General features: G+C 59.6%; 2 protein-coding genes across 5 annotated transcripts in view; both read left to right on the top strand.

The window, feature by feature from the left end:
• The window catches only part of LOC114908066 (NACHT, LRR and PYD domains-containing protein 7-like), a 582624-nt gene that overhangs the window by 155653 nt on the left and 411665 nt on the right, over nucleotides 1-15306 (top strand).
• TTYH1 (tweety family member 1) lies at nucleotides 20-13513 on the top strand. Of its 4 annotated transcripts, XM_029244808.1 has the most exons (14): nucleotides 60-263; nucleotides 2533-2711; nucleotides 4586-4697; nucleotides 5514-5734; nucleotides 8120-8215; nucleotides 9491-9563; nucleotides 9891-9966; nucleotides 10474-10529; nucleotides 10672-10764; nucleotides 11011-11103; nucleotides 12346-12488; nucleotides 12616-12661; nucleotides 12968-13048; nucleotides 13172-13513. In XM_029244808.1, exons 1-13 carry the CDS (start codon nucleotides 138-140, stop codon nucleotides 13004-13006), a joined length of 1353 nt encoding a protein of 450 aa, XP_029100641.1. In that variant the 5' UTR covers nucleotides 60-137; the 3' UTR covers nucleotides 13007-13048; nucleotides 13172-13513. The 4 variants fall into 4 exon arrangements, 2 of the variants coding, with proteins under 2 accessions (XP_029100639.1, XP_029100641.1); XR_003796971.1 differs by lacking the exon at nucleotides 10474-10529 and having other exon boundaries at nucleotides 20-263; XM_029244806.1 differs by lacking the exon at nucleotides 12616-12661 and having other exon boundaries at nucleotides 20-263.

Below are 15306 nucleotides of genomic sequence, written 5' to 3'. Positions count from 1 at the left end.
CCGCCCCCCACCCCCTCCCTCCCCCCGCCCGCTCGCTCCCCTGAGCCCCGCCAGACCCCGCTCAGCCCGCGCCCCGCTCCGCTGCCGAGGCTCCCGCAGCCCCGGCGTCCGCCCTGCTGAGCCCTCCCCCGGGGGCCATGGGGACGCCCCCGGGCTACCGACCTTCGGCTTGGGTGCATCTGCTCCACCAGCTGCCCCGCGCCGACTTCCAGCTCCGCCCGGTGCCCAGCGGTTTCGCGCCCCAAGAACAAGAATACCAGCAGGTGGGCGCGGGCACGGGGTCCTGGGGGCGGGGGTTGGGAGCTGGGTGACAGATTCCTGTGTTCTCTGGGGGTGGGAGCCGGGCCGGGACTTTGGGGTACCTGAGGCAGCGAGAGCCTGGCGTTCCCGTACCTGGAGGTTCCCCTGGGAACCTCCTTAAATGCGGGAGAGCTGGGGCCTGGACCCCTGGATCTCAGAGGAGGGAGGGGACTGGGGGCCCTTGGATTCCCGGGTCTCTGAGAGCTGCGCGGGAAGCTAGGGTCATCAGGGGGGTAGGTCCATCATGTCCTAAAAGACGACCCCTTCCCTCATGGGATCAGGGCAATGCAGTTAAATGCGTCCCAGTTCAGGTGGGACCCAGGAGATATAGAGGAGCTGACATGGTGGAGAGGAAGAAAGCTGGAGGTGCCCTGATTCTGGGACGGGATTGAGACCTGAAATGGGGAAGCGGGTGAGGGGTTTTAGGGCTGGAGCTGGGAAAAACAGGTGGAGGCGCTGGGAGAGACTTCCAGCTTGTCCCAGGACGGAAGGGGTAGTCAGTCAGGTCGCTGGAGGGGGGGTGAGGATGAGGTTCGGTTTGGGGACTGGAGGATGACAGAAACGGGACCGGAGGGTGGGGCTGGGTGGGAACCTTAAGGAAACCGGGGTCCCTGGGGAAGGGGGCCCAGCCTGGGTCAGCTCCAATAGGGGCGAAAGAACTGTCCCCTGACCCAGTTTAATTCAAGTCCTTGACTTTGAGATTAATGAGCAAGGCTTGGCGGAGCTGGGGATGGGGTAGGGGGTGGGCAGGATGGTGGAGCCCTGGGATGGGTCCTGGGCCCTGCCTGTAAGGTCTGAGCCCCTCAGAACTGTCCTGGGGGGCTCCCGGGACAGGGGGCTGGGGATTGGCAAGCTTAGAAGGAGGGAGGTCCCAGGAAAGCAGAGAGGGGGACGTGTGCTGTATTCTGAGCTATTTGGGTCATGGCTGCGCTGAGCCGGCCGTAAGCAGCTCCTCCCGCCGACTCCACGCCGCTCTGTCCCCACCAAACGGGGACTGCCAGCCCCTCTACCACAGCCTGCTGGTTACACAATCCCAGCCTCCAGGGCCAGTCCACGGCCACCTGCTCACGGCCAAGGAGACCTCCCCACACGGATGCCACACGCGGGGTCCCCACCCCAGCCACCGCCAGAGGCACTCAGGGAGGCTCACTCTGCCCCCGTCAACAACAGTCAGGATGACAGTGCTGGGACACACACCCGAGGAGGGGACAGCTGGGAAAATAATCAGGGACTGGGTGCCACCGTGCTGTGGGGACACACGCACACCCTCTCACACATGCATTCACACGCACATATACACACATATACACCCACATACAGATACATGTATACACACCCATATACTCACACATGTATACACACACCCACACCTTCACATTTACACACATATTCTTGCACTCATACAAATGCTCACACACATGCGTCAAGTATACACACATTCACACACTCATATGTTCACATATACACACTCACACATACATTCACACACTACCTCGTTCCCTCTCTCTCTCTTTCCCCCCCCATACCCCTCTCGCCCCTGCTCTGTGTCTTCACTCTCCCAGCCTCCCACTGCCCAGCTCTGAGTTGCACGAGCGTGCGCACGCGTGCACACACGCACGCACACAGTGTCACGGAGGCTGTCACGCCCCCTCCCCCTGAGTCCCTGGGTGACAGACTCACACTGCGGTGGGTGTGCAGAGCTCAGCATCAGGGGAGAGGAAGCAAACAGTGAGTGGGGAGGACCAGCGTGGGGGAGGGGGGAGGGAGTAGGAAACCTACCACCCCCAACCTGGCACACATCGCCAGGAACAGGTGCCCCCTCCAGACCCCCGATCCCACAAGAGTCTGGGGTCCAGGTCTTGGCATGTCCTTGGATGGTGCTTCATTCCAACTACCTGGTTTTGGTGTGGAGGAAACCGAGGCTCAGAGAGGGGAGGGCCCCTGCCAAAGGTCACACAGCCTTTGGAGGGCAGAGCAGAAGTTGAACCCAAGACTTGGGCCTCCCAGTTGGAAGCTCCCTCCAGCCCCAAGTCCCAGAGCCCTGGCTGCCAGCCTGGGAGGGGCTGGGAATGACATCTTTCCTCACAAACCTGAAAACCACGGCTTGGGCTCGGCCCCCCAGCTAGCCAGGGGTGCCTTCCACCTGCACTGAGATCCCAAAGCCAGAACCTTCAGACACACAGGGAGGGAGCCCGGAACCCCTCTGATGCCTGATGTCACCCCCTTCCCCAGGCCCTGTTGCTGGTGGTGGCCTTGGCAGGCCTGGGCTTAGGCCTGAGCCTCATTTTCATTGCTGTCTACCTCATCCGTTTCTGCTGCTGCCGGCCCCCAGAGCCGCCCGGGGCCAAGAGCCCTCCGCCTGGGGGAGGCTGTGTCACTTGGAGCTGCATTGCTGCCCTTCTCGTCGGCTGGTAATGGGGCCCCAGGGTGGGTGGACACTGGGGATGGGGCTCCCCAAGCTCTCTATCAATCAGTCTTCCTGGTGGTGTCCCAGCAGGGGAGAATTGCTCCCATTTGATGGATGGAGAGACCAAGGTCCAAGAGGAAAAGTGACTTCCCAAGGGCAGCCAGCCTGGCAGGATGGTCTAGGGGTTAAAGGCTGGGCAGTCAGACTGCCTGGGTTTGGTGGCTCTGCCGTGGAACAGCTGTGTGACCTAGGCGAGTGGTATAGTTTCTCCAGGCCTCGGTTTCCACATCTCTAAAATGGGCACTGTAGTCACACCCACCTCCTGCTTGTGGTGCGATTAAATGAAATGTACAGTGCCTGGTTCACAGCTGGACGCCATAAATGTGAACTAGGGATGTCATTCATTAACTCATTCATTCATTCAGCAACTATTTCCTGAGTACCTACTATGTGCCAGGAAATACTGACTAAGCCAGACATGGTCCCTGCCCTCGTGAAGCTGATGTATCCCGGTCAGGGACAGTAAAGGGATATTTACAATCCAGGAGCAGCCCTGAGCCGGTCTAACTCCTTCCCACGGTAACCCTGCTGGATTCAGAGTTGTCACAACCAGTTTTGAAGAGGGAGGCTCAGGGAGAGGCAACCTTTCGAGGCCAGGTGGGCCAAGTGGAGATTCAGACCCCAAAACCCCTAGGAGCCCAGGGGCCACCTTCTGGGACACCCTCGGGGGTGGGAGAAGCAGGGCACGTGGGGCCGCGCCATTTACCAGGAGCCAGCTCTGGGCGCAGCCCCTCCCCTCAGGGCAGCACCCACCCCTCAGGGCAGATCTGGGCGCTCAGGACTTGCCCCCGACCTGGGGCTTGGGGGCGGGGAGGGCGGCAGCGGCCGGAAAGCGGCTAGTCCCACCCCACCCCCGCCAGCCTGGGCCGCGCCACCGCGGGGAGCGTGGGCGTGTGGAGGTGGAGGTGGGGGAGGGGGCTGGGAGTCCCAAGGTGCTTCCTCTTCGCGCTCTCCCGCGTGGAGGGGGGCGGGGAGGTGGACAGAGGCCCTGTGCGGGAGAGGCACGGCCAGCCCCCGTGGCCGGGAAACAAGAGCAGCTTTGTAGCACTGTGAACAATGGGTGCGGGCGCTGGAGCCAGCGCCGTCACATCCCAGGGCAGGGGGCGGGGGCCTGCGCAGCGCGGGGCTGGGAGCTGTGAGGGCGTCGGGGCGTCCGCCGCCCCGCTCCAGGCCTGGCCCCCTCCGCGGAGGGACTCAGTGTGTTGCGGGGGGTGAGGGAGGGGGCCCGTATTCAGGCCCCACAATGGAGCTCTGTGTGCCGGCAACCGAGGGGCGGGGGCGCCCGGCTTCTGGCCCGTTGGGCCCACATTCCCTCGCTTCCCTCCCAGCCGTCCAGAAGCTTGGCTCCTGGGGGTGGGGGGAGACTGGGAGCTCCAGGCTTGGGGTCCCCCAGGAGGCGGGGGAGGGGACGGCTGCATCCTGAAGGGACAGGTGCTGAGGACCCCGGATACTTGGGGAAAGGGTGGAGGGCCTGGGTGCGGGCTGGCAGTCACTAGAGGGGAGGACCTCCCGTCCTGGGGCTGGGCATGGCAGGGTTTCACTCCGGGGAGGTGCGAGTTAAATCTGGGGGCCTGCTCCCCTCCACCTCTCCACCCACCATTAGCATCACAATGACGTCCCTGGGCCGGGGGAGTGAGACCTTCCCGTTACCTTGGCAACTGGTGGGGGCCAGGCTGGAGACGTTCCTTTCCCACGATGGGCCGGACCAATGGGATGGGGTGGGAGATGGGATTGGGTGTGTGAGGAGGTGGGGGGGGGGGCGTGGCGGCCCCCAGGGTCCCAGGACCGGTTGTGATTTCCCTTCCCTCCTCCTCTTAGCACTGGCATTGGCATCGGTTTCTATGGCAACAGCGAGACCAGTGATGGGGTGTCCCAGCTCAGCTCTGCACTGCTGCATGCCAACCACACACTCACTGCCATTGACCACCTGGTGAGGGGCCAGGCACTGGCCAGACCCCAGACCCACACCCAGACTGGTTCCCCACGCCTGGGCAAAGGGCCCCCTCCCAGGAAAACAGGATCTAAACTCAGAGCCAAGACCTCAGACTCAGAATGTCAGGTTCCAACATGCAGATCTCAGACTGTATGCCCAGCCCCCAACCCTGACTACAGATTAGGGCCTCACACATGGCGCCATCAGAACCTTAGCCCAGATCTGGGCTTCCAGACTCAATCACACGCAACCCCAGCCTTGGACTTCAGCTCACAGCCCAAACCATTCAGAGACCAAACACCAAAACCCAGCCCCTGCCCTCAGGTCAGACCCAGGACAGAGACCGGATCCTTGGCCCAGGTGCAAGGTTAAAGACCTCAGCGCTCAGACCCAGGACTCAGACGAGAAGCCTCACTCGCATCCCCAGCCCCAGGATGCCAGACCCGGCGCTGAGACCCAGCCCGACCTCAGGCCTTAGATTTCATGTCCGGTTGCAACCCTGGAACCCAGACGTGAGACCCCAGACTCAGGAAGGCAGATGCCAGGGTCAGACCTAGGATCCCAGACTTAACCTCAGTCCTGGAGCTCAAGCCACTGACCTCTCCGAGCTCCTGACAGAAGCCACAGAACTGCATGAGCTGGACCGCAGAGCCCCTTCCTTCCCTTCCTCAATCCTCAGATGCCCTAGCGCCCAGATCTCAGATACCCACCCCTGCTCACTCCTACTTCGCCCCCCACCCCAGCCCTGTCGCCCAACCCCTGGCCGCCCCAGAGAACGCCCTCCCCCGACTCCAGGCCCACCCCTGTGCGCAGGTGTTGGAGATGGTGGAGAGGTTGGATGAGGCCGTGAGGACAGAGCTGACCACTCTGGAGGAGGTGCTGACGCAGCGCACGGAGCTGGTGGCGGCCACCCGGGGGGCTCGGCGGCAGGCGGAAGCCGTGGCCCAGCAGCTCCAGGGGCTGGCCTTCTGGCAGGAAGTGCCCCTGAGCCCCGTGCAAGTAGCTGAAGATGTGTCCTTTGTGGAGGAGTACAGGTAGGTGACCGCTCTATCTGCTCCGTGTGGCAGGGAACCCCTGCCTGGGTGATTGTGCCCCCAGGGGACATTGGGGGACGTATCTGGGGGTCACAACTGGGGGAGGGGATGCTACTGGCACCAGGTGGGCAGAGACCAGAGATGCTACTGAATACCCTACAGTGTACAGGACAGCCCCCAACGGCAAAGGGTTATCTGTGCTAAGTGTCAGTAAGTGACAGCAACCCTGGCGTAGAGAGACGGACCGAGTGATGGCGTGCCCGCTCACGTGTTCATCCGTTTACTCCCTCCCTCAATGTATTCACTCCTTCATTCATTCATCCTTGACTCAGCCATTCATCAAGTCACTCTTGCACTTCACTCACTGAATCTCAGACTAACCAGTTCACTCCCTCGGTTGTCCAGCTGACGCGTGTATCCATTCAACAGATACTTATTTACACCTTCTGGTGAGAGAGGTGTACCCAAATGGTCAGGACCATGAGCTCTAAAGCCAGACGGCCCTCCCTAACCACGTGATCTTAAATAAGGTACATACCAGCTCTGTGCCTCAGTGTTCCCATCTGGTACCCGTGGGAATAATGGGTAGCAATACCCTCATTGGATTGTGGAGGGTCTGTTGAGTCATTATCTGTCAAGTGCTTACAGGGGCGACCAGCACACATTATATATGTGTTTGTAAAATATGGGTTTTTTTTAAGATAGAGCGGTGAACAATGAATCCTGCCTGTCTCACGGTGGGCGGACCAATAAGAAATGCATGAATGAGATATTGTCTGTAAGGTGGTGAGTGTTAAGAGCTCTGGAGAAGAGTAGGTGGGAGACGGGAACGGGATGGTCTGGAGACAGAGGATGGCAGTATTGGGAGTTGGGGGGGGTCATCCGGGAAGGCCACACTGAGAAGGTGACATTTGAAGGACATCTGGGACGGCCATCTTTCCCAGCAGCCAACATGACGGAGTGTCCTCATTGCTTCGTCCACGAGGAATTATTTCTTTTGTTCATCCGACAACTGAGGGTCCCAACCAGACATGGGAGCAGAGACAGGGAAGACTTGGTCCTGGATTCTGTGCTCCAGGAGGGCAGGCACACCTGGGCTGAAGGAGTCCGCAATGAGGAACCCCCCTGCAGGGCATCAGACAGGCCTGGGTCCCAGTGAGTTCAAGTTCTGGGTTCTGGCCAAGCTCAGGGGTGCAGGCCCTGGGCCTCAGCCCTGTTTCAGCGGGGGCTGAGGGTAGCTGTGTGGACTATACCTGGGTGAGGCAGACCCATCATTAACAGGAAATAGCCTCTGGATTCACCAATACAAGAGTGCCTGACACTTGGGAGTCCTTCAAGGAACATGGCCGGCTTCCTGGAAGGAAATCGGGGCCCCCAGCGGGAGAGCTTTGCTGGGGGAGTTCTTGGTGGCTTAGGGCAGAAGTGCTACCTGCCCCTGAGGGAAGTGAAGTGAAGCTGGGACACACAAGCTGGCGGTGGGGACATGGGGAAAAATGGCCTGGAGGTCAGCTGGAGCACTGGGTCCAGCTTCTCCTTTCCGGGGACAGCCTGACCAGCCAGCAGTCCAGGAAAGAAGGGCACAGTGAGTCCCCACAGGGGTCTGAGCAGAGGCTGCCATGGAGGGGGGTGGCCGTTCCCTTGCCGCTCTGGCGACGTGGGGATCGCTGGGAGCGATGCTATTTATTGAGCATCTCCTAAGTGCCAGGCGCTGTGCTGCGGCCTCATGTACAGATGTACAGATGCGGCCTCGTGTACAGATTCACTCTGCAACCAGAGTGAACTGACCGTTAGCTAATACTGAATCCTTACATGACATTGAAAGTTTCCTGATTCGTGTTCAAGCTGATATTTAAGTGCGTCCATACTGGCGCTCTTCTCAGTGCTTTGTGTGTCTCTACTCCTTAGCCTCACGACAACCGCCGAGACACAGGAGGCAAGGTTACTGAGACCAAGTTGCAGGCAGGCAGGAAGCGCAGGGGCTGGCATTGCGACCCAGGCCGTCTGCCTGCAGACACTGAGCCCTTGGGTCGTGCCCTGTGTTGCTGAGTACATGCCTGGGAATGAGTCCCTCTGCCCTCCAGGCTGGAGTGGAGGGGCTGGGGCCCTGAGAGCGTGCCACTCACAGGGCTCATGCGGGGTTCGGTCAGGGTACAGTCCTGGGACCTGTGTTCTAAATGGCTCCAGTGGCCGGCCTCCCAATGCACCCACTTCACAGATGGGCCTGGCTGTGGCCTGGAGACTGGGCCTCAGGGAGATCACGTGTGCAGGCAGAGCCGGGAGAACGGGCAGGTGCTGTCACCCTCTGCCGAGTCCCAGTCTGGGAGCCTGGGCCCGTGAAAGGCTGGATTTGCTGCTTCAGCCTCAGCCCCGTCACCCCCTCCCCAGGTGGCTGGCCTACGTTCTCCTGCTGCTCCTGGAGCTGCTGGTCTGCCTCTTCACCCTCCTGGGCCTGGCGAAGCAGAGCAAGTGGCTCGTGATTGTGTAAGTCTGGGTGGCTTCCTGGCAGTGGCACATGTCACTGAGATCCCACAGCGCTCTTCTGAGAGGGGCCACGGTCCTTCCCAGGTTTCATTCCCTGGTCCCACGAACCTCCATGGAGTTCCTGGGCTGGGGTGGCACATAGAAATCAGGCTCAGAGCTGCCCAGGAAGGGGGCGGGCAGGAGACAGACTGTCCTCACAGCAAGAAGTGCCCCAAAGTCCTAGAAAAGCAATGATGGCGATGCTTGTGTTGAGGATTGGGGTGATCACTGACCCTCTCGGTTGCTATGACAACCCTGTGGAGGAGGTGCCTGTCAGATGCCTACTGGAAGATGAGGGCTCTGAAGCAGAATGCTATCATGTGGCGTGGCGGAATTAAGGACCACCCTCTTACTTAAAGGTTCATTCTGTATGCCCGATGCTCTTCTGGAACCCTCGCACTAACCCTATGAGGAGGCCCTTTCCTTCTCCCCATATAACAGAAAGGGAGACTGGTGCTCAGAGAGGTTAGGCCTCTTGCCCAAGGCTGCACAGCCAAAAAGTGCTGGAGCTGGGATTCCACCTAGGCCAACCTATTCCACTTGGAGGAGCCTTTGTATCCTCCCTGGCCCTGAGGGGGGCCACGCTTGTGCCCGCCACCATTCCCACACTCCCCCCGGGGTGAGAGGTCCTGCCATCCCATCCAGGCCGCCCTGAAGCTTGAAGATGGTAAAGCACAGTGGGCAGGGCAGCTCTGGGGCTCGGGGCCAGACCTTCAGTTTGGCTCCCTCCAGGTGCCCTTCTTTCTTGCTGACCACCCTCAAAGGCTGATTCCCCCCCCCCCGACCCGAACCCCATCCCCAGAGAAAACCTGGAAGGCAGTTTCAGCCCTGGAGCTGTCTCCACTCCTGGGAGGAGGAGTCTGGGCTGAGAGGGAGGCTGACCAAGCAATGGGTGAACCTGGGAGCAAGGTCCTGCGGAATTCAGAGCAGGGAGATGGGGCCCAGGGGTGGGCGGTCCGGAGCAAGGCGGGAACAGACGTGGGCTGGATCCGGCCAGCCCTTCACCCCGTATCCTCCCCCAGCAGGGCCAGATGTTCAGTTTGACGTCAGCAGCCACTGGTCCACACCTCTCCCCCAACAGCTTCTCTGCCCCTAGTTGTTATCCTCTTGGCTCCAGAGGTGGGTGGAGGGTAGGGCTGGGGCTATGATGGGATTAGGGGTGGGGGAAGGGAAGAGGTGAGGTGGGAGATTAAGAACCCCAGAACCCCCAAGTCCAATCCCTCCTCCCCACCGTAGGATGACGGTGATGAGTCTCCTGGTTCTTGTCCTTAGCTGGGGCTCCATGGGCCTGGAGGCAGCTACGGCCGTGGTGAGTGGTGTGGGACAGGCCCTTGGGCTCCAAGATTTAAGGGTGCCAAAGGCCCCTAACTCCTGGATCCTGGGGCAGGATGGGAATAAATGCCTTAGGTCCTGAGAGGAAAGACTTGGGGGCCAGGAACACAGGTTCTGAAGTTTCCAGCCAGTTTCCTAGGTCCTGAGGGCCTGGACTTCTGGACACTTGGGTCTGAGGGAGGAGGGACTGGGGGTCTGGACTCCTGGGTCTGAGGGAGGGGTGGCTAGAGGGCACTCAGTTCTGTGGGAGTGTGGAATGGGGGCAGTTTCTGTCCTGAGCCCCCTTTCCTGCTGCCCCTCTCAGGGCCTCAGCGACTTCTGCTCCAGTCCGGACACCTACATCCTGAACCTGACCCGGGAGGAGACTGGCCTTGGCTCAGGTGATCGCATCTCCAGGCACACGCCCTGGGTCCTCGGGCCTCTCTGCGCGGTCCTCCTGGGATGGGGTGAGGGTGAGCAGCCGGCTGCCAGGCCCTGCCCAGTTCTGCAGAAGCTCTCGGCACCTCCCCTGGTGCGCCGGAACAGAGGGAGGGATAAAGATGATGGAGTCAGGAGAAAGGGGTCCTCAGGCTGGAGCTGAGGGATGGGAGGATTTGGCCACTTGGAGAAAATGGGGGGAGCACAGTTGAGTCAAGGGGAGGGTGGCAGAAGCGGGGGCTCCCCGGGAGTGTGTAGATCAGCATGTTTCTGGCTGTGGCTGGAGCAGAAGGGATTAGGGGCTGGGAGGGCTGCCAGTCTCAGAATGCGAGGTCATTGGGACCACAGGAGGGTCCTGAGCTGGGAGGGGTGGAAAGTGTGGCCCTGCCCCCTCCCGCCTTTCCCCAGGGAGGCCCCGGGGCTCAGGCTCACAGCCTCCCCCCTCTTCCCCTCTTCCCTTGCCGCTTCAGACATCCTGAACTATTATTTCCTCTGCAACCAGGCCGTCTCCAACCCCTTTCAACAGGTTAGGGCTGCGGGCAAGGGAACCGGGTGGAGGAGGGCGCGGCTGGGGCCTAGACTTAGGGATGCTGGGGGAGGATGAAGGCGCCAAGTGGGCTGGGGGCGTCAACCGCTGGGTCCTCCTCCCTCCTTCTGGCTTCCCGCAGAGGCTGACTCTGTCCCAGCGAGCTCTGGCCAACATCCACTCCCAGCTGCAGGGGCTGGAGCGAGAAGCTGTCCCCCAGTTCCCTTCTGCTCAGGTCGGCGGGGCCGGGTGCTCCTTCTGCACCCCGACTCCCAGGGGAAGGAGGGGAGGGAACCTGGGTGTGTGGGCAGAGCCTTAGAAAAGGGGCGGTGCGGTGGCTGTGGGCCGGGGTCCGCAGAAGGGGGCGGGGCGGCAGCTGTGGGTGGGGCCCTGGCTTTGTGAGCCCGCCGAAAGGGGCGGGGCCTGAAGAGATGGGCGGAGCCTGAAGAGTTCCTGAGATAACAACCCCCTGCCACCGCAGGAGCCTCTGCTGTCCTTGGAGGAGACGCTGAATGTGACAGAAGGAAACTTCCACCAGTTGGTGGCACTGCTGCACTGTCGTGGCCTGCACAAGGTGACCCCTGTCGCCCTCCCCGAATTCTTCTCGCAGGGGAGCCTCTGCCTAGACCCAGAAACCTAGGAATATCCTTTCTGCTTCCTGTTCATTCCTCCAGCAAGTTCTGCTGGCCCTTCTGAAGCCCGTCTGGGCTCTGAGCACAGCTCACACTGTCACCGCTGCTCCCGGCCCCAGGGCCTCTTCCCTGTTCCCTGCTTGCCTGCCTCCATCTGTCCTCCGCACAGCAGCCAACAGCCCAGTGAGCCTTTAAAGCACAATCTGATCTTCCTGCGCTTAAAACCCGCAGTTACCCCTGCAGGCGGATTAAGGTCCTGGCTTCTCGCCTGACCTCGGGGGCGGTTTCGGCCTCAGCCCTTTGCTTCGCCCTAGCCCGCACCCCTTCCCCCAGCAGCCTTGCGGGTCTCCCAGACAGCAGTCCCCCACCTCCCATCGGCCGGGTTCCTTCCTTCTGGTGCCATCTTGCTGTCGGGACCCCAGTACTGCTTTCCAAACCCCGGTCTGAAGCGACCTTCTGGGGCCTGGTTGCTGAAGTTTCCCCGGTACTTGGAGCAATGCCTGGCACAGAGCAGGCCCTCGGCCAGCCCCTGCTGAATGACTTATGGCTGGCCATTCAGGAAATGGTGCTTCTGCCGATTTCCGGGGATGACAGTAATGTCAGCCAGTGTTTACTGAGTGTGCGTTATGTGTAGGGGCCATTTCTATACCAGTTGTTCTTCTAAGCCTTATTCTCAGTCTTGTTCTAAGCCAGCGATTTCGCCCCAGGGGATGGTGGCAATGTGTGGAGACATGTTCGGGTGTCACGGCTGGGGGAGGGGGTGCTACTGGCATCTCGTGGCTGGAGGCCAGGGCTGCTGCTCAGGGACCTGCAGTGCAGAGGCACCACCCGCTGCCACCCCGTTCAGCACACACACAGTGATCTGCCCCAATGTCAGACGTGTCCAGGTTGAGACGCCCGGCACTCAGCCAAGGCTGAGCTGCTGTGGCGTCTGGGCGTGGGGGGTGTGAAGGGAGGGTTCTCGGTGATGGAGAGGAAGCCGCAGCTTGGGTTCCTGCTCGCAGGTGTGATAATGACAATGACCACAGCGCCTACCCTGTGCTGAGCGCTTTCTGCGTGCCAGGCCCTGTGCTGAGCACGGGCGACCGGGGAGGAAACTGAGGGACTTATTCAACGTTGCACAGCCAGGTGCACGGTCTGAGCCGTGTGCATTGCCCGCTGACGCCCTCTCCCCCCCGCCCCAGGATTATGGCGCAGCCCTGCGGGGCCTGTGTGAGGACGCCCTGGAAGGCCTGCTCTACCTGCTGCTCTTCTCCCTCCTGTCTGCGGGGGCCCTGGCCACCGCCCTCTGCAGCCTGCCCCGCGCCTGGGCCCTCTTCCCACCCAGGTCAGGAGGGGAGGGGGGCAGGGTCTTGGCGGAGGGGATGGGGGAGAACCACTGAGCCACTGTTAGGGGGCAGCCTCCTGATGGACCCCCATCCTGTTTCTCTGCCACTCCCCCCCTTGCACCCCAGTGACGACTATGATGACACAGATGATGACGACCCTTTCAACCCTCAGGTATTGGACTCCTGGGTCTGAGGGAGGAGGGGCTGGGGGCCTGGACACCTGGGTCTGAGGGGGGAGGGGCCAGGGTCCTGGACCCCTGGGTCTGAGGGAGGAGGGGCTGGGGGCCTGGACCCCTGGGTCTGAGGGAGGAGGGGCCGGGGACCTGGACTCCTGGGTCTGAGGGAGGAGGTGCTGGGGGCCTGGACTCCTGGGTCTGAGGGGGGAGGGGCTGGGTCCTGGACCCCTGGGTCTGAGGGCCCACACTACAAAGCCAGATTCCCTAGTCATGCCCTCTCTCGCCCCACATCTCCCTGGCAGGAATCCAAGCGCTTCGTGCAGTGGCAGTCATCTATCTGAGCCCTTCCTCCATGCCAGACTGGAGCCTGTTCCCCATCTCCGGTGAGCATCTAGAGTGACACCCCAGCTCCCAAAGCCAGCCTCTGCCCTCTCTCCTTCCCTCCCTGTGGGCTCCGGGGTGGCCCTTCTGCCTGCATCTGGTCCGATCTTTGTCTCTCTCTGCAGTTCCTTCCCCAGCTGCCGGAGAAGACCCCACTAACCCAGCCTCACTGGGCTCCTACCACTAACAATGCCCTGGCTACGGACACCTTAAACAGGACTGCCTTCCCGCCTGCCCTGCCCCCTCTACGTGTCCTTAGCCCTGGAAGTAAGCCGAGGGGGTAGGCCAGGGCCCTGAGCTGGCCGGTGAGCGGGCAGACAGCCAGACCCACAGCCTCTCAGCCCTGAAGGGATGTGAGTGCCCCCGCCCTACCACACCCCAGTGGGCTTAGGGCCCCTGATCTCCACTTGCGGCACCAACTTGGGAAAGGGTTGATTTGAAATAAAAGGGACGACTTTATTTTACAAGCAGCTGGGTCCTTTTTTCTCCCCTCCGCCAATCTGGCCTTGTGGTTGGGGGGTGGAGATTCTCTTCACCTCTGCTCTCGCCCTGCCTCCTGGCCGCCAGATGTTTCTCTCCTGTCTAGGCTCTGCAGCAGTTCCAAAGGGATTGTTCTTTAAAAAAAAAAAAAATCCCCCCCACCCCTGATCTAAAAGCAGCACACATGTCCTGACGCAGGAGGAGACGCATATCCCCGGAACAGAAGAGACAGCCTAGAAATAGATCTCCGTGTGTGTGTGTACATATGACAGAAGACAGATTTCAAGTCAGGGTGAAAAGGACTGGTTTCGAAGGAATGCTGACATGATTAGCTCTCCAGCTGGAAGAAAACAGTCTACATACAATATGGGTGGAAAACCTAAATGTAGACAAGGGACAGAAGTATTTCAAGGGAAAAGAGGAGACTTTTGTATATTGTATATCTCGGTTGGAGGGGGAGGATTTTCAGCAAGGTATCCTAAAGATGGAAAGGAAGAGATAACTTATTTGACAACTTGTGGAGTGAAAAAAATACCGTAAAGTCAAGAGGCAAATTGACAGTCTGGGGAAAACAGTTTGTTTTTCTAACAACACACGTGGCAAAGAAATAGATAATTCTTAACACATACGTATAATCTGCAAAGCTTCCACAAACCATGAAAAAGATGACCCAACTTGAAAATAAGCAACTAAGATGAACATTCAGTGAAGTGAAAATCCCAATGCCAGTGAACAGACTAAAGGGCATTCAAACTCTAATAATTAGGAAGTGCACCGTGAAACAAGCAGAAACTTTGTTTTCACCACCCAGTGAAAAAGAATTATTATGAAATTAAAATGATAAGATTATCATAAAAGGAAAGGAGGGCTCACGTCCCATGCTGGCAAGGATGTGTCAGAACGGCTCATGCACCACTCCTGAGGCTATGAGCTGCAGTCCAATGAAAAAAATAGTCTGCTCACATGTGATAGACCCTTTGACCCGACAGTCCTACTTTTGGGAATCAATTTATGGAAATAAAGTAGAGACACGTAAGAATGTATTTTAGGCGCCATTTGCTGCAACGATACTTCGATCAGCTAAACTCTGGAAACTAAAGTCCATGGAAAGAGGACAAGCCCAGTAAACCGCTGTACATCAGGGGTCTCGGAACGTGACAGCTCTCGGCTGGGTTTGGAATCTTGGGAGAAAGCCTGAGAGAGGAGAGATTTGAGGTGGGAGTGACAGACAATGGCTGCAGAGTGGGCAAACGCAGAGCAGGATCCCTGTGGTTAAGAGCCCAGGCCTGCTCTCGACCACCAGGTGGATGTGGGTCATCACTCGACTAGCTGGGCCTCAGCTGTGTCATCCATCAGAAGGGTGTCAAAGACAGCTCCCCAGTCTCTCCTCAGCAATTCCAAAATCCAAAGGGCTCTGTTAGACCAAAAGTCTTCCCTGAACTCACTGGGCAGCAAAGCCCAGCCTGGCACGAGGTTACTTACAGACCATTTCCCTGCCTGGCGTGAATGTCCATCTATTTCTCTACAGAAACACTGACGGGGTTACTTCCAAGTGCTGGGCAGGGTACTGAGGGTACCGTGTCCTCTGTGGAATATACACCATGTTCTCTCTTGAAAGTCTGAAAAATCCTGAATCCCCAAACACGTAAACAGCCCCAAGGGTTTCAGGTCAGGGCTTGTTGGCCCAGAGTGCCGGATGTCAGGTGTCCAGCGGGGGCCTGCCGTAGGGGATAGCTCCATGCTTGCTATCATTTCCATCTTGTACACCGAAAGGAATGTT

This window comes from Monodon monoceros, unplaced genomic scaffold (genome assembly GCF_005190385.1).
Source record: "Monodon monoceros isolate NGI ecotype Baffin Bay Population unplaced genomic scaffold, NGI_Narwhal_1 Super_Scaffold_10, whole genome shotgun sequence".
NCBI classification, from domain to species: domain Eukaryota; kingdom Metazoa; phylum Chordata; class Mammalia; order Artiodactyla; family Monodontidae; genus Monodon; species Monodon monoceros.
The sequence above is the reverse complement of the archived record's forward strand: the minus strand, read 5'-3'. Positions and strand labels throughout refer to the sequence as shown.